General features: G+C 38.4%; 2 protein-coding genes across 9 annotated transcripts; both read left to right on the forward strand.

Moving 5' to 3' along the window:
- Nucleotides 1-1162: 1162 nt before the first annotated feature.
- Nucleotides 1163-5721, forward strand: LOC118270752 (myrosinase 1-like). Of its 2 annotated transcripts, none has more exons than XM_035586516.2 (7): nt 1163-1391; nt 2373-2530; nt 3080-3652; nt 3885-4127; nt 4381-4538; nt 4844-5085; nt 5550-5721. In XM_035586516.2, the coding sequence occupies exons 1-7, from the start codon at nt 1387-1389 to the stop codon at nt 5695-5697; spliced, it is 1527 nt and encodes a 508-aa protein (XP_035442409.2). In that variant the 5' UTR covers nt 1163-1386; the 3' UTR covers nt 5698-5721. The 2 variants fall into 2 exon arrangements, with proteins under 2 accessions (XP_035442409.2, XP_035442408.2); XM_035586515.2 differs by lacking the exon at nt 1163-1391 and adding an exon at nt 1818-1961.
- A 6516-nt stretch (nt 5722-12237) lies between these two features.
- LOC118270275 (myrosinase 1-like) lies at nt 12238-17649 on the forward strand. Of its 7 annotated transcripts, XM_035585791.2 has the most exons (7): nt 12238-12383; nt 12920-13077; nt 13903-14475; nt 14578-14820; nt 15914-16071; nt 16756-16997; nt 17447-17649. In XM_035585791.2, the coding sequence occupies exons 1-7, from the start codon at nt 12379-12381 to the stop codon at nt 17592-17594; spliced, it is 1527 nt and encodes a 508-aa protein (XP_035441684.2). In that variant the 5' UTR covers nt 12238-12378; the 3' UTR covers nt 17595-17649. The 7 variants fall into 7 exon arrangements, with proteins under 7 accessions (XP_035441684.2, XP_050554130.1, XP_050554132.1 ...); XM_050698173.1 differs by lacking the exon at nt 12238-12383 and having other exon boundaries at nt 12850-13077; XM_050698175.1 differs by lacking the exons at nt 12238-12383; nt 12920-13077 and adding an exon at nt 13176-13272.
- Nucleotides 17650-18204: the final 555 nt, after the last annotated feature.

Consider the following 18204-nt stretch of genomic DNA (forward strand, 5'->3'; position numbering starts at 1 on the left):
GTGAACTGAATGCTACTGCAATTACGAAACTTATTACGCTCGCCTAAGGACAAGGATCCACTGGCAGTTCCCGGGGTATACATGATACCGTGCGACTGTGGCTCGAGTTACATCGGGGAAACTCGCCGCAACATCACAACCAGACTAAAGGAACACATACGCAGTGTGAAGAACATGGACACCCATACATCTGCAGTAGCCGAGCATGCTTGTAGCGCGGGCACGACTCACTTCCTCCGTTTCGACAAGGTCTCCGTACTAGCGAGGGAGAAATACTTCGTACCGCGGAAAGTACGTGAGGCCATCGAAATAAGTCGTCGTCCCAACTTCAACAGAGACGGTGGCTGGGCATTACCTCCTGCCTGGAAGCCAAGTCTACAATCTGCGTCAGCCTACAATGTTGCGGGTCTGGAGTGTGACACAGTGAGCGCGGTATGCAGCACCGTCTTTGCGTCGACCCGAGAATCGAACCCAACACCTACGCAGCCGCCGGCGAACGAGTCTAACGAGCCAACAACGTCGCACGCGCCGTATAGTACGCGCGATTCCAGGCAGAGGGCGCGATGGGCGCGAAACTCGAGTCGTCAGTAGCATCGTGACAATCGCCGCGTCGTGTGTCGCGAAATGCTCCTCATGAATATGAGCCTCTTGCATGGCTTGAAACTAGTCGAGTTAATCGTCAAAACAGTACGTGAGTAAGCCGATAACATAATAATTAATTTAGTATGTCTCACGAAAGTTACAATAAAATCAATAAAGTCTAAGTAAAAATATTGAATGTCACATACTTAAATGGTACCTACATATGTTGAAATGCGCCTCTGACACTATACGAAAGTCTTGTACATTAAATTTAATACTGTACTATGTAAAAATGGAAGGATGCACTGAACTCTGAAATACAGATATAGAATCTACTTAACAAATTATAGCTATCAATAATAACTCCCACACTGTTTCACCCATTATTGGCTCCTACTGACTGTAGGATGATGTTGTAATGCCTAAAAAGTTCCAAAATAAATTGACTATTCAACTCAAAAAAAAATTCAATCTCGATCCAGTAATTCCAGAGATTAACGCATTCAAACAAACAAACTCTTAAGCGTTGGGATTAGGTTTAATTAATAACAGATTACTTACTTTTAAGACTTCATTTTGAAAAACGCATATAGCGATAGGTCGTGCACTTCCTAGCACCTACCTAAATATTATGTAGTTTATTTTTATTTTGGCAAAATGACGAATACTAGCAGTAACGTGATGAGATATAAATGGGAGATAAATATCTACATATCTGTTTAAATACAACGTTTCTTGTGTTCAAGAGTGAAATTTTGTTTGTTATTTTATTTGTATGCGGTTACTAAACAATAATAGTGCACTATGAGGTGAGTGATTCTTTTTTAAAGTCCATTTAAGTATTTAAGATTTATATTTTTATTGTTTTCTATTTTAAACACCTTGCCCCATTCTAGAATATTTTCTCCTTTGCTGTGGGCCCTTTATTGTTTCATACTTTATTGTTTCATGTGGAAATCCAATTTTTTACCTAGGTACACGTTGTACAGCAGCATTTTGATCCAAAAACTTTGGACAATCATCCTTGCAATTATTTTTCCATAAGCCGGATAAAGATAGATAAGGATTACCTAGTGATTAATAGTGCATTAAGCAGATTAGATAGATACAATAAAATATCAAACGATACTGTTAAACATTCAGTAATTATTATATCATTCTGTATTTACTTAGTTTGTACTTCATTGCTTTTTCTGGTTCCAATAAGTACCTATAACAAATTATTACTGTGAGTGTAAATAGTGCTTTATTTAGTCAATATTTTGTAAGGAAGAAATACATCAAATGACTTCTACTGCCCCGCGTGAGGCGAGACTTTTACTGACTATAAACCGCCCCGTTGCAACTCCTGCTTCGAGCCGGAGCCGGCAAATATGTCGGTACTTACGTTTTCTTTCTATTGGAGTGGGTAACTGTTAGGACAAGCTGCTCTGCAATGTATCGTAGGTTCCTTTCCCACTTCAGTAGGGCTAGGCTAAGGTAAGTAAGATAAGGGAAAAGTAACTAAGCAGGTAGGTAATACGGGCCAAACCGATTTTCGTATCTTCCAGTTCAAAATCAATCTCAGTTTTTGAAACCGACCACATGGAACTCATGCCAGATCCATGGCCTCCGGCAACTCACTTACACAACGAAACACCACATAAGCGTTGTGTCACATCGGTTTTCTATGAGGCCGTTGTATCACTCCGGTCGAGTCGGCCCATTCGTGCCAAAACATGGCTCTCCCACACTTAACTAAAAACGACCTACATATACTCTAATAGTTCTTTTAATTGTTGGATTTACAGAGCTCTATGCTGTATACTAGCTGTAGCTTTTGCAGTAACTTTGGTAGCTGCATCGACTGCAGACAATTCTGCAGCAGTGATGAGGAAGTTGCCAGAAAACTTGAAGCTGGGAGCAGCTACTGCCTCCTTCCAAGTTGAGGGCGCATGGGACGCTGCAGGTACAGTGACCAATGTGTATTTGGAACAAGACTATCAATTTATTTATTTTATTTTTTCGTGTTAGTTATTAGCACAGTGAAATAAGTCATAAATAAGAGCACGACACAATTGAACGTGACTACCTTCTTGATTTAATGATCTCAACTCAGTTGCTAAGTAGGTACAGAATAATGACAAAATAAATACAAAGGATTTACATTAAGTAACATAACACATAACTAAACTAACCGAGGTACAATAAACGCTTTGAGTATTCTTCATTCCAGAGACCCTAAAACAAAAGAGATGTATGGGGATTTCACATCGTTTAGCTATCGACGTATGTTAAGAATTATTATCATTTGTTTGTTTTCTTTCCAAAGTGTTATTCTGACTTATGGTCTAGAGCTGTTGTTTAAGGTGTGGCTCTTTTGAAAGTACCTAGCTTATTTTTTTATAATCAACAACACATATACGCAGCATTTACAAATTGATAATCAGATTAAGTTTAAGTCCTTAACACGATAACCAATTTATTTTCAATAGAACTAAAGATTTATAATTTACAGATAAATCGGAAAGTATTTGGGACACCTTCTGTCGAATCCCGGGCAATATCAAGGATGGTACAGATGGCAACGACACTTGCAAATCCTATGAGTTCTACCAACGAGACATAGAAATGCTCAAATTCCTTGGAGTCGACTTCTACAGGTTCTCCGTTTCGTGGCCAAGAGTCCTACCAAATGGCTTTGCTAACAAAATCAGTGAAGATGGCATCGGATACTACAGTAGATTGGTGGATGAGCTATTGGCTAATGGCATTGAGCCAGTCGTCACCATATACCATTGGGACTTGCCGCAAAATTTGCAAGATTTGGGCGGTTGGGCCAATCCTCTCATAGCAGACTGGTTTGAAGACTACGCTCGTGTTTTGTTCGATGCATTGGGCGACCGAGTCAAGACTTGGGTGACGTTAAACGAACCAAAACAATTCGCTGTATTCGGTTATGGAATGGCATTTTGTGCACCAAATATTGTGTCTGCTGGGATCGGAGACTACATGGCAATCAAAAATTTGATGGTCGCACATGCTAGAGTTTGGCATCTGTATGATAAGGAGTACCGACCTACACAGAAAGGTGGGTAGGATATTTAATTATAATCAAAACGAAACAAATTGATTTTAGTTATTTCTATGAGAATCACAACTAATCACAAGCTCTCTGCCATAAGGAAATAAAGGAAAAGGCTCATCCATAAATATTTCCGACACAAACAATCAAATTACACCACATGCTTTCTAGGCGGAGGTCTACGTATTTTAAAAGTTGCAGTACGAGTAACAGTTTATAATTTACATTTCTTTTCCAGGCACTATTGGTATAGTAATTGCAACTGATTACCGTGAAGGTGCCTCGGATTCTCCTGAGGACATAGAAGCAGGGAAGATTGCTTTCGATTTCGAAGTTGGTTTATACAGTCACCCAATATTCTCCACGACTGGTGGATTCCCTGAGAGCGTTGTGAAACGTATCGCAGAAAGGAGTGCACAACAAGGCTTTCCTAGGAGCAGATTACCAGAATTTACACCAGAAGAAATAGAATACATTAAAGGTAGATGGATTTTAATTTGCTTCATTTAATAAAATTTCTCTGTAATTCGGTATTATGTCCACGATCACTCACTGCAAAGAGTATTAGGTACATGCTCATCCATCTTCATAGGTCATGGTTTTATTTAATCTTATGTTGGATACTACTCTACTCTTTTTAAGTCATCGTTACCAATATCATAATAGCTTGCTGGATATAAAGGGCCTTTTAATATCCAAGTGCTTGAAGTACTTTAACATTTCTTTCATTCCAGGTACGAGTGATTTCTTCGGCTTCAATCACTACTCCACCTTGTTTTACGCAGCAGATTCCTATAAACCAGGAATATTTGATATCCCTTCATATAACGACGATCTTGGAGCTGTGGGGACTTATGGAAGCTATGCTACTACTTCTGTACCTCATACTACGGTAGGTTTTCTACAAAGAAGTTGTGTTAATGGAATTCGTTATCGTTCATCGAAAGATTCACCCTAGCAATCAAAACCGCGGCGACGGCGACCTCGCGCGTCTGGCCTTGTTTCAGGCCATGGTATGGAGCGAGGGGGCCTGGGATGCCGTCTCCTCCTTCTGCGAAGCAGTCATGCTATCTAAGAAGGAGGCGACGCGCGTGAGGGAACGAACCTCCTAACGCCTCAGCTGTCGCGAAAGACTCTCCGGCCGTAGGATTGTTATTCAAAGTTCCAAAAACTTAAACGACTCTCATTTTCTTTCAGAAAATCCCCGGAGGCATAAGAAAAGCCTTGAACTGGGTCAAAGACAGTTACAACAACCCAGAGATAATGATTTTCGAAAATGGCTTCGGGAATTTGGGCGGAAACAATGACATTGACAGGATAGATTATTACTTAGCGTATTTGGATGCCGTATTGGATGCCATTGAAGTGGACGGGTGTAATATTACCAGATACACCGCTTGGAGTCTTATGGACAACTTTGAATGGAATTCTGGACTAAGGTTAGTCCATTTTAACCAGTTTGTAGATACTTTAATATTAGATTTAGGTTTTAGACAAAAACATGGCTGTAAGGGAGTTTTAAAGTTGGTCGTTTAACTGTAGAGGATGTATGTATATTAATACAAAGTACAAGTAACAATCAGAACCGCAGCATATCCCTTTCAACCTACATAATTAGGTACTTTTTTAAACGTTGCCCCACGTTAGGATTTTCTCCTGTGTCGTGGTGCGTTTACAAACATAATATTTCACGTAGATCCCAATGACACTCAGACCCGAACACAGAATTTGTGGATAACACAAAGAGTTACTGCGTGCGGGAATCTAAAGCTAAAAATTAAGGCTGACATGAATCTGTATACCTACACCCACAGTTTTATTATATGTATAGAAGATAAATATTAATATTTTTGTATACATATTTTGTTTATAATGTAGAATTACGAATTATTATTAATTTCAGTGTTAAGTTCGGTCTCTTCGAAGTAGACTACAATGATGACAAGAGGACTCGTACAGCGAGAGCTTCAGCTTTATGGTTCAAGGATCTTATTGCCACGAGAACCCTGGACCCTGATTACGAACCTAGACTTGAAGAAATTAAGTTCTGAGCAATAAAATATATGAAAACCCTTCGATTTGTTTTATTTTTACTTGGTAAACCTAACACCATAGAAAGTCGGTGCCCAATAACCATGGCGTTTTCCAAAAGGCCTCTTATACGTGGAAATCATGGTAAACTCTCTGACCTAAAGGAGACACATACTTTTTTATGATATGAGCTGGTAAACGAGGCGACGGATCACCTGATGGTAAGCAATCGCCGCCGCCCATAGACATCCGAAACACCAGAAGCGTTACAAGCGCGTTGCCGGCCTAGGAAGTTAAGGGTTGTTGGAAAATCGGGGATTGGAAAGATTGGGAAGGCGGATAATTGGGCCTACGCTAACCTCACTCACACAACAAAACACAACGCAAGCGTTTTTTCACGTCGGTTTTCGTCGTGGTATCACTCTAGTCGAGCAGGCCCATCCGTGCCGTAGCATGGCTCTCGCACGAGCGTGTAGTAAGAGTAGAAATGAGTTTCCTCAGAGAAATCAAATGATTGACTCTCTGTTGGTGAAAATATAAACCTACCTATTTACCACTAGTAGTAGTAATAGTAGACTAGGCTGCGCCACGTCACCGGGCCGCGCCTGCACACGCTGCTCGGGATGAAGAGTCCCTCTGTGACTCGCATCTAGGAGAGCTTTTCTCCAATATTGTACTTGAGTTAACCTTTTTTTTAGTTTCTACCTATTTACTATAAAAAGAGTGCGGTCCGCTAAATGCATTTCCCGCTCATAGCACGGTTTTCCGCTCATTACCTACCTCATTTCTTAGACTTTGAGAACGGTGGTAAGGGGAGGCTTTCGTTGTTACCAACATGGAGCCATCTATTAAGATCACCATCATTGACTGATGGAAAATACCAATACCGCGATGGAAATATCAAATACGTGAGGATTGAAAAACACTCAGAACTTTTCCTTCATAGGGGGTTTTCTTAATCAGCCCTATCTATAGGCACGTGTCTTAAATCGCACGTGCCATAAATATAATAAAAGATACCAGATAATCACGTCAAGATACTTCAGTCTCCTCAATAGATTTTCTATTTTATAACTAAGAAGAGAAAATTGAGAATCCTTTGAAGACTTTTGCCATATTTGAGTGGCTAGATATGCATCCGTATCGATAGATACTCGTATCTGACGAACATGAGACCAGACGATTGCAGATTCCTAATCAATTTGGAGAATTTTACAAGTTTATCAGTAAGTGTTTTGACAATTCTATCTTTGTAAAGAGTCTTAGATTATCCCTTTGACACTGGCATTCACCATTATAGATATGAGATCTTGAAAATAAACCGTATCTAGGTAAGATATTGAAAATAACGCAATATCAGGTTGGTTCCTAATATCTTTTTTTTTGGTATAAGCCGATAAACGAGCAGACGAATCACCTGATGGTAAGCAATCTGCCGCCAATGGACACCCGAAAAACCAGAGATGTTACAAGTGCATTGCCGGCCTTTTGGGGTTTATGAATTTAAGGGTATCCGGTAACCTTACTCATACAACGAAACACAACGCATGCGTTATTTCACGTCGATTTTCTGTGGGGCCACATCACTCCGGTCGAACCGGACATTCACACCGAAGCACGACTCTCCCACACTTACCTATTTAATTATAATAGCAAAAAGCAGCGACGTTTTAGGATAAGACGTCAAAATTTTATGATCTGTCCGGTGGTCACAAACGTACACAACGTACAACATACACCTGCAATACCAGAAGAGGTGTCATTAGTTGTCGACCATATAGGTAGGAAACCTTTTAAATATGCTACTACTATCGGGATCTCCGAAATTGGCTGAATAGATGAATTGAAGTGAATAGGCATCGATTCGCAAATGAAAAGGTTAGATACCTTTTATGTAGTAACCTTAAATTTCTTTGTATTGCGAAATTCTTCAATAATTTTCCAAGTTACACGCAGGCGAAGCCGTTAGCATAAAGTTAGTAAGGTAAACAGCTCGAAATATTTTCCTTGTCCATCCCTAATCATCAGTCCTTATGCACTTAACATCTTGTCAGACCCATGTCGATGGTAATCTCTAAGTGAAGTAGTTCGAAAACATAACAAGTTTGACTTTGGCTTTAGATAAAAAAAAGAGTGTTTTGTTAGAAGATACTCTTTGGTACGATTACATAACTATGCGCTGTGAAAGGCTAAGTATACATATACAGCTAGGCTATTCTATAACTGTCAATTTCAACTTTCAAAGTGAGATCGAACGTATTCTCGCCCGTCATTGGTCGAGATTATTCTTGCAACCAATGACATGACGGATTACGATCGAGTTCACTTTGATTTTTCGATTTGAAAAGGAAGTAGGTAGTTCTGCCTACCCTTTATGAATGGGGTAAATGAGCACACGGATCTCCTGATGGTTAATGATCCCCACACTAGGATTTTCTTGTATCGTGGGTGGATTTACAAACATGCAATTTCACATATGTACACATGACACCCAGACCCGGAACCACAATCTGTGGATCCCATCACACAAAGAGTTGTTGCATGCGGGAATCGAACCCGCGACACATTGCGCAGCAGCTGTACACATGCAACACCAGAGGAGTCGAATTAGCACATTGCACACCTTTACAAGTTCACGTGATGTCATAACACCTATACATACCTACTTATCTTCATTTAGTAACGACTAGCTTCCGCCCGCGACTCCGTCCGCGCGGATGTCGGTCTTCGCGTGGAAGTTTTATTTCTCCATTTTGAGTAATTCTGATAATGACATCTTATCAATACCTATTGGACCCAAATACGGCGAGGCCTATAATAATTGAAGGAGATCCCTCTTTTGAGCTACTGCTGTTGAGCTCGCGTTCTGTAGAATAAAACTGAAAAAATAAAGATTTTTTTTACGTAGTTTTCCAGGATAAAAAATATTCTATTTTATGCCCAGGATAGTAAGGTATAATTATACCAAGTTTCATCGAAATCGAACCGATAGTTTTTACGTGATGCCTGAACATACAGACAGACAGACAGACAAAAATATTTGTAATCACATTTTTGGGTTTGGTATCGATCCAGTAACACCCTCTGCTATTTATTCTTTCAATATTTTCAATGTACAGAATTGACCCTTTTACAGATATATAATATGAATGAATGAATCAATGAATCAATGAATGATTGAGAGTGTTATAAACATAAGAGTAGACAAATATAAACAGAAAGCTCCAAACTGCTAAGCTATCGGGAGTTATACGTGTTATTGTGAGTCAACCATAAGAGATAGACATTTACTGTCGTGGAACATTTTTTAAACAATTTAAAGGAGAACATTTCCGTGGTACATTATTTCTGTATAGCTTTAACCATTAAGGCTGCACACGCGACGGAAGCTTAAAAAGTGGAGTAAGTTCTCCTGTTTTCCCAACATTTCCCTTCACTGCTCTGCTCCTATTGATCGTAGCGTGATGAAAAGTATACTATAACCTGCCCAGGAGTATAAAGAACAATTGTACCAAGTTTCGTTGAAATCTGTCAAGTGGTTTTTGTTTCTATAAAGAACATACAGACAGACAGACAGACAGACAGACAGACAGACAGACAGACAGACAAAAATTTTTCTGATTGCATTTTTGGCGTCAGTATCGATCACTAATCACCCGCTGATAGTTATTTTGGAAATATATTTAATGTACAGAATTGACCTCTCGACAGATTTATTATAAGTAAGGTAACCTAACCAAATAAGGCCTACCTTATTTTTATTACCGCCTAGCTCGTAGGTTTAAAATGACAATGGGCTGATAATTTCAAAATCTTATATTTATTTATTAAACTTTGTAATAATGGAATCAAAATGGCTTTAGAAACAAAATTTACAATTTTATAAACACAAATAACTAAAGTGTCACTTTGGCCTTATTGGGAACCCTATGTCTTAATAAGGCCTCAATAAAAACTAGTAAGCATTCAACTTCTTAATTATAACACAACTTTGTCAATGCTTATAATAAATGTAATGAGACCTTATTAATTAATTTTGGTCATTATACATCAGACTTTACGAGTTTCTCATCATGCAATACCCATTTAACATCTTTGAAGTCATCGGTACCCCAGCATCAGTCAAACGAATGAGAACAACTTCTTGTTCTGTAGCCAATTTAGCGACCGACCTAGCTTTCGTGTAGTGGAAACCACTCTTTAGATGATGCGTACTTCTTTGGATGTTATATCTGGCTGCAGCAGCCTACCGGGTAAAACAGGGTGTATAAAATTCGAAGGGTGAATAGATACTATGAAGAATTTCCCGATATCCATTCACCCCTTTTCTGTATCTATTCACCCCGTTTACCCCTTTTTACCATTTTAACAGCGTTTTCCATCTTTTGCAAAATCCGTTTGCTTTCTTTTTGACAGAAGCTGGTGATCCGTTTTCTATAAAATTACTGAAAAACAACTATGCCGTAATAAGGCCTACACGTTTTTTTTGTAGGCTTTATTAGGACATGGCACTTAGGTAAACAAAACAACTATTTTATGAAATACACCGATATTATAGCTATTTCACTAATGTGAGGAGATGGCTAAATGTATAATTGTCATACAGACAAAACACGGCACGTCGTATACTGATAAATATAAAAATACTAACAGTTTACGCTACTCGAATTTTATAAAAACTAAAGTGCGCTCCACGTCGTGATTGTTTTCGTCTGTAGGTTCCAACATAATCGCGGCACGGGTTGCTTGCTGTGCTCAAATTAGTTAAGTAATGTGCATGCACACTTCTACAAACTTTGGCGACCATTTGACATCGGGAAGAGGGAAATTTTCAAAATAGGCTTTATTGGGGCATAGGCCTTATTTGGTTAGGGTACTATATAGATTCATCAAGTAAAATGTTCAAAAAATTGCACTTGAATGTTTAAAAATATACCTAAATACTTAGGTATAGTCTAAGCAAGTACATAATTGTTTTCAAACCGCCTTGAGTCTTTTAATTTAGACTTATTTCGACTTAAACAACTTAAAGTACAAATAGACATTATAAAAAAGACTATTAGTTATTATGTTTGGGAACATAACGATTATTTTTAACGTTTTATTCACACTACACATTTATAACGACACGCAAAAACATTTAATGTGTTTTTCTCGTTTAATGGTTGTCTACATAGGTACGTCCGACTGCTCATTCTCAGGTTCAATTTCCGGGACAGGAAAATGAGATATTTATCATTGGAATTTTCAGTGAACAAAATTTTGATAAGGTACCTAATAGCCCTGTGTCTGAAATTGTTTCCGATGTATTAACAAAACTAGGTAGTATTATTATGGTAACAGCTTAATAAGAATTTAATAATTAGGTATAATAAAATTCACTTTCTACCAAGCATGTAAGTAAATGTCAACATCAGTTTCTATGAGTACGGCGCGTTCAGCGCGCGGAGCTGCGGACTACCTAGCGGGTTTACCGGGGCTCCTACTCGAAAAGCAGGAGTAGGAACGGAGTGGTTTTTAGTCAGTAACAGTCTGACACTCCTTCTCGCGTCGCCCAAGACGGGAGAAGTCAATTGATGATTTTTCCTCCATTAAAAAAAAACCCTCTCTACTTTACCCTTCAGAGAATAAAAGACGTCATGTATTACATATACACACGTCCTACGTATGTCTTTATTAAAAAAACATGGGCACGTGTTTTTATACGTCTAGCCCCCAAGTTTAGCGGACATTGTTGAAAATGTTTATTGAGATAATGTATTATCTTTGACGTTCATGTTGTAGATAAAGAACGAATCTGTGTTCGTTTCATTTCGTCTATCTTCTAAATAATCTAAATTGTCTTTTGTAATATGAGTTAATATGTGCAGCCATAAATTAAAGATATTACCACCTATCTATAATTATTTTACCTAGGTATCTTTCAAGGTCTATAATGGCATTATTTATCTATCTATATTTCAATTTCAATATATTATAAATATCTACCACGTTTTTCTTAATACAAATTTACTTTAGGTACAGGGTACTACTACCCTACGGCACGTCTCTGCCACAGATGTGGCCCAGTAGCCGATGCCTACCTGATATGGAGCTTCGGACTTCCTAGCGGGTTTACCGGGGCTCCGGCTCGAAAAGCAGGAATAGGAACGAGGTGGTTTTAGTCAGTAAGAGCCTGACACTTCCTCTCGCCTCGTCCAAGGCGGGCGAAGTAATTGGATGATCTTCCCCCTCAAAAAAAGGCATGCCCCTACATCACTAACACGAGTCTTTAGCATAGCTTGAAATGAATTAAATTATCTCGTCAAATTTAGTTACGTACGTGGGTAAGCCGTTTTAAAAAGTCGGTTGTTAGGATTTTGTTAAACAAAAAAATCTTCGCACGCTTTCTCCTCATACTCGAATGATGCAATTTGTCCTAAATTACCACATACACGAGATATAGGTAATAAATAAATAATGGACAATAATTTTATTATAATTATAAATTGGACATTTCGAACTTTGTCATACCATTCACTATTAAGCAGTGGCACGATTTTTTGCCACATATATTTATTTTTGGCTATACGAAACATAATATCAACAGTGATATCTTGCTTACTTTATTCGTCAAACGGGTCTTATGTATTAGGAATATATATAAATGTATAAATAAGATATTTTTAAATATATTTATTTAAATAAATCATTGAAACATCATGGGGTAAGTTTCTTGTATAATACCTACTTATTTTTACGTATGGCCTATTTATCAGGCTTGCAAATGGTTTATGTTATAAACTTTATGTTTTGTTATTTAATTCTTTAATTTTATCGACTGTGTTGAAGTTTAAATGTTTAGGCTACTCCCAGGTTAGTTCATATTCATAAATTTACCATCATAGATAGCGCTGCTATAGATTATATAAGCCGTTATCTGCGCAAAAACTTTCACTCAATAAAACAAAAAATACACTAATCAGCTTATCATTATACTATTGTCATACAACTTGCTATTTATCTAATTAGGTAATGAAGTTATGTATAATCATTTATCACCTGTAACTTAATAAAATATTCAAAACAATACTATATACACAACGGTTTTGATAAAACTAATTCCCTACAGTAAGATAACATTCAATTATCAGGAAGATAATTTCGCAAATGGCAGTAGACTCTATTGCAAAGGAGGCATAGTGTATTTTAGAATTAATTAGTGTGTATGATATATACAAAAGCGATTAATTTGGCTTACAGAGTTCCGTGGCATGTACTAGCTGCAGTTCTTGCAGTGACTTTGGTGATAACATCGACTGTGAGCAGTTCTGCAGCAGAGATGAGGAAATTACCAGAAGGCTTGAAGCTAGGAGTTGCTACCGCCTCCTTCCAGATTGAGGGCGGATGGAACGCTGCAGGTAAGTGCATTTAAAACTTATATTCCCCTGTGCAATAAAGCGTTCGTGGGCCACGGTAACCAGTAACCACTCACCATCAGGGGCCTTAGTCTGCTATTACAATTGTGTCAGAATGGTCGATCACTGAGCAGTGCGAGAGGGACGGAGCTATACAACCTACATAGCTCCGTCCCTCTCGCGGATGGAACGCTGCAGGTAAGTTCATTTAAAACTTATATTCCCCTGTGCAATAAAGCGTTCGTGGGCCACGGTAACCAGTAACCACTCACCATCAGGGGCCTTAGTCTGCTATTACAATTGTGTCAGAATGGTCGATCACTGAGCAGTGCGAGAGGGACGGAGCTATACAACCTACATAGCTCCGTCCCTCTCGCGGATGGAACGCTGCAGGTAAGTTCATTTAAAACTTATATTCCCCTGTGCAATAAAGCGTTCGTGGGCCACGGTAACCAGTAACCACTCACCATCAGGTGGGCCGTGCGATTTTTTGCCAGTCGCGGTATAAAAAAATATTAACGATGATTGATGATAATCTCTAAATCTTGGTGCCATGAATGTAGGTTATCTACTAATAGGGAACGCAATTTTAGGTACGCTTAGCAACAAAACAAAAACGTTTCTCACACTAAATTCGAAGTTTCATTAGTACTAGGTGTAAATTAGTACTAGGTAGGTACATATCTAACCTTTGGAGTTTGTTTACAACAATTAGTTTCTGAGAGTTTAACATGCAAATGCAACTGCGTCTGGAAAACACTAGGTAGGTAATGATAAAGTACCTATATTCTTTCTTTGACTTTAGTACTTATTTTTGTTTGTTTTCAGACAAGTCTCCAAGCATATGGGACATTTATACTCACATGCCTGGAAAAATCAAGGATGGCACAGATGGCAACGACACTTGCAAATCCTACGAGTTCTACCAACGAGACATACAAATGCTCAAGTTCCTTGGAGTCGACTTCTACAGGTTTTCCATTTCATGGCCAAGGGTTCTACCAACTGGTTTTGCCGACAAAATCAGTGAAGATGGTATTGGGTATTACAGTAGATTAGTTGATGAGTTATTGGCCAATGGTATTGAGCCAGTAGTCACATTGTACCATTGGGATTTGCCACAAAGTTTGCAAGACTTGGGAGGTTGGGCCAATCCTCTCATAGCTGACTGGTTTGAAGATTACGCCCGTGTATTGTACGATGCACTGGGAGACCGAGTGAAAACCTGGATAACCTTGAATGAACCGAAACAGTTTATCATATATGGTTATGGAATGGAGAGGTTCGCTCCTAATATCGTTTCTGCTGGCATTGGTGATTATATCGCTGTGAAGAATGCTTTGATGGCGCATGCCAAAGCATGGCATCTATATGATAAAGAGTACAGGGAAAAACAAAAGGGTAAGTCGCTTAGCATAAAAAGAGAGCTGAAGGATGAAATCATAGTCAATAGCAACTTGGAAATGCCTAATTCTTTATGATATCTATCACCTATGATTCCAGGTACGTGCGGTATAACAATAGCAACAGACTTCCGTGAAGGTCTATCAGACACACCAGAGGATGTAGAACTAGGACGCATGGTGATGGACTTCGAAGCTGGTTTCTACAGCCACCCGATATTCTCATCGACTGGTGGATTCCCTGAGAGGATGATCAAGCGAATTGCAGAAAAGAGCGCTGAACAAGGCTTCCCTAGGAGTAGACTGCCAGAATTATCTCAGGAGGAAATTGATTTTATAAAAGGTGTGTTGTCTTAGTAGTGTTTTAGAAAATTCTTTGTCATCATCATCAACAGCCTTTACTGCCACAGGCAACTGCTGACCAAAAGCCTCTTCTCGTACGGAAGGTTTGAACCTTGCTCAAAGAGGGTTAGCGGGTTAGAAAGTCTTATCTTTATCTAAGTCTGTGCCAAAGGCTTTTGTGTCTAATAAGTAGACTCATGCTGTACAGTTAATATCATCAAGTTGTATCTACATCCTTTGATACATAATGACATCCTCGTGATTGGTTTGTTCAGCTAGTCTAGAAAGAGGGTATGTTTATGCAAATACGACAGTAAACTTGACTTTACTTATTTTTATATTGCTATCTGAACCAAGATCTTTATTCGAGAGCCTTTATCCGATCGATATATAGAATTTATCAAGCAGTTCTACAAAACAATTGATATCTTCTTTAATATCTACCCACTTAGCAACAGACAGATGAGTTCTTATTATCTACTTATCTTGTTTTTTTTCTTCATTGGGTATTTGTAGCAGGTACTTTAACTTATTCTAAATTCCTATGTGTAGGTATTTTTTAGTACCTACTAACATATCTACATTTGCCAAACCAGTTAGCCTTACCTAGTTATAGTTATGGAGCTTAACGCAACCTCACGTTCCTTCTTCAGACTTTATTTACGTGCTTTACTAAATCTAGACACAATTTATCAATTTAGACATCGTCTAGACTAGATGATTTCATAAATTGCCCAACTGAATTACCTAATTCGGTTGTAAGTTATTCACCCACACCTACATTAAGCTTAACTCGACGATCAAAACCAAATCTCCCACTCATCTTTCGAATTTATAACGCTCTACGGCTCCACCAACGCAACAATAAAAAAATCTTTACTAATAATTATTATAAAGCTGAAGAGTTTGTTTCAACGCGCTAATCTCCGGAACTACTGGTCCGATTTGAATTATTATTTTTGTGTTGGGTAGTGCATTTATCGAGGAAGGCTATAAAACATCACGCTATGACCAATAGGAGCCAAGCAGAGCGGTTGAAACCGCGCGGAAGTAGCTAGTAGGTACGTAATAAATATGTTTTTGAAATATTTCAGGCACCAGTGACTTCTACGGTTTCAATCACTACTCTACAAAGTTCTACACAGCAGATGGGTACACGAAAGGAATGTACCCGATCCCCTCGTATGAAGACGATATCGGAGCAGTATCCAGCTACAAGGATTACCCGCCAGCTCCTATTATTCATGCTACGGTACCTAACTTTATAATTTTCTCATCATCATCTCATTACCCAGATTATATGTAGTCTAGTACGTTTTTTTCAGAACAAACGCTTCCCTATGGGTTCTTCCACCAGAGATGTGCTATGCTACTTTGTTGTGGATGCGTTTGGTACCCACCAATCATATTCATTGGTACACATAGCTTAGCACTGGCGGAACCAGCTTAGCCTTACCTACTTAAAAGGCTAAGCTATGTTTTTATATAGAAACGTAGTGTGCTATGGCATTGCTACTATCGATACCTACATCCCATACTTGAGCTGTGCGTCTTCCTCGCACAGCTACTTTATGGAGGCGTATTTTCAAAGCACATCTAACTCGTACAGCTAAATAGATTCAGTGGAAACGGTAACATATATAAATGATATTTATTTCTGTAAATAGATTATAAAATAACACTTTTACATGTCAATATTTCAAATAGCTAGATGAGGCCGGCATTTCCTATCCGACTACTCTGAGAAGAAATGCCGAAACAAACTCAGAGTATATGTATAGTATTAGTATATAGTTTTATAGATTAGCTATTACATCTTCACAGCATAGCTACATAACACATCTCTGGTGAAAAAGCAATCTAATGGGGGAAGATTCATAAAGCTAATTTACCACCACGATACGTAGGTATTAACCAGTCCAATTTTTTATTTCAGAAAATACCCAACGGTATAAGAAAAGCTTTGAACTGGGTGAAAGATAATTACAACAATCCAACGGTGCTGATCACAGAAAATGGCTACGGTAATTATGGCGGGGTCGACGACCCTGAGAGGATAGATTATTACAAAGCGTATTTGGATGCCGTATTGGATGCTATTGAAGTGGACGGGTGTAACGTGACTACATACACCGCTTGGAGTCTTATGGATAACTTTGAATGGGACTCCGGTTTAGGGTAAATATTATGAAATCTTTATATTATTTGACCCTACATAAATCATGTCCAATACCTTAATAGGTATCCAGCATCAGCATGAAATATGAAATGTAGTCATTTTCTTTTTAAAACAAGTTACCCACACTAGGATGTCTTTATTTTCCTGGTCGTGGGTGCGTTTACAAATATACAAACCATATCGCACAACACATATTATTCGGTGCGAGAATCTAACTCATGACTGCGCCAATGCGCCAACCGTGCAGTTAAATTCCAAGTTCAAATTCAGTGCGGACTGCCTACCGGGTTATCGCGCCTCCGGCTCGAAGAGCACTCCCCATTGCCCAAGGCGGGACATTGGATGACATTACCCTCAAAAAAAAAGAACGTTTAAATTCAATGTTTTGTGAATAATATAGTGAGCGAATACACTTTACTTACTAAAGTACTTACCTTTTTATTTTCAGTGCAAAATTCGGGCTGTTCGAGGTTGACTTTGATGATGAACAAAGGACAAGAAAAGCGAAATTATCAGCTCTATGGTACAAAGACTTCATCGCACAGAGATCTTTGGACCCCGACTATCTACCGCAGTTTGAAGAAAACAAGTTTTAAACAAAACGACTGTATGAATTACCTTGTAAAAGTGATTAAATGTACTTAATACTTACCTAATTTTATTAAAATAAACCTTAATACACGTCACAATTTGGTTGGGCCGTAGATGTAGGTACCCTGTGCATGGAATAATGCGATGCGATTGCGATTTTAGTAAGTAGTTTTACACTGAATAGACATAGACAATGGATATACAACTGCCTATCCCTTTTAGGGATTGCAAGTCGTAATGTTAAAATACGGAAGGAATATCTAGTATTAAAATAGATAACTTACTTACAAAAAGTAACTGCTTTGTCAATTTCAACTAATTTCAAGCAACATTACTTGGGTCCATTACCCAGGCATTTTTGTGTTTTTCAAATTTTCCCAGTAACAGCAAGGAGATTGGATTTTGTAACAGCATCAATCATGGCAATAGACTCTGGCTGCCCCAAATTGCCATGTTTTGTTTGTATCAATTTACTTTCATTAAATTAACTTAGAAACAGGGTGGAAATGTTAATAACATATCACTTAAATCTTGATGTTAGTCCCTAAATATTCGGATCAATGAGATAATTGAAAATGTTGCTCCACTAGGACTTTCATGTCCTATGTGCGTTTA

The sequence above is a fragment of the Spodoptera frugiperda genome, chromosome 13, assembly GCF_023101765.2.
Source record: "Spodoptera frugiperda isolate SF20-4 chromosome 13, AGI-APGP_CSIRO_Sfru_2.0, whole genome shotgun sequence".
Lineage (NCBI taxonomy): Eukaryota > Metazoa > Arthropoda > Insecta > Lepidoptera > Noctuidae > Spodoptera > Spodoptera frugiperda.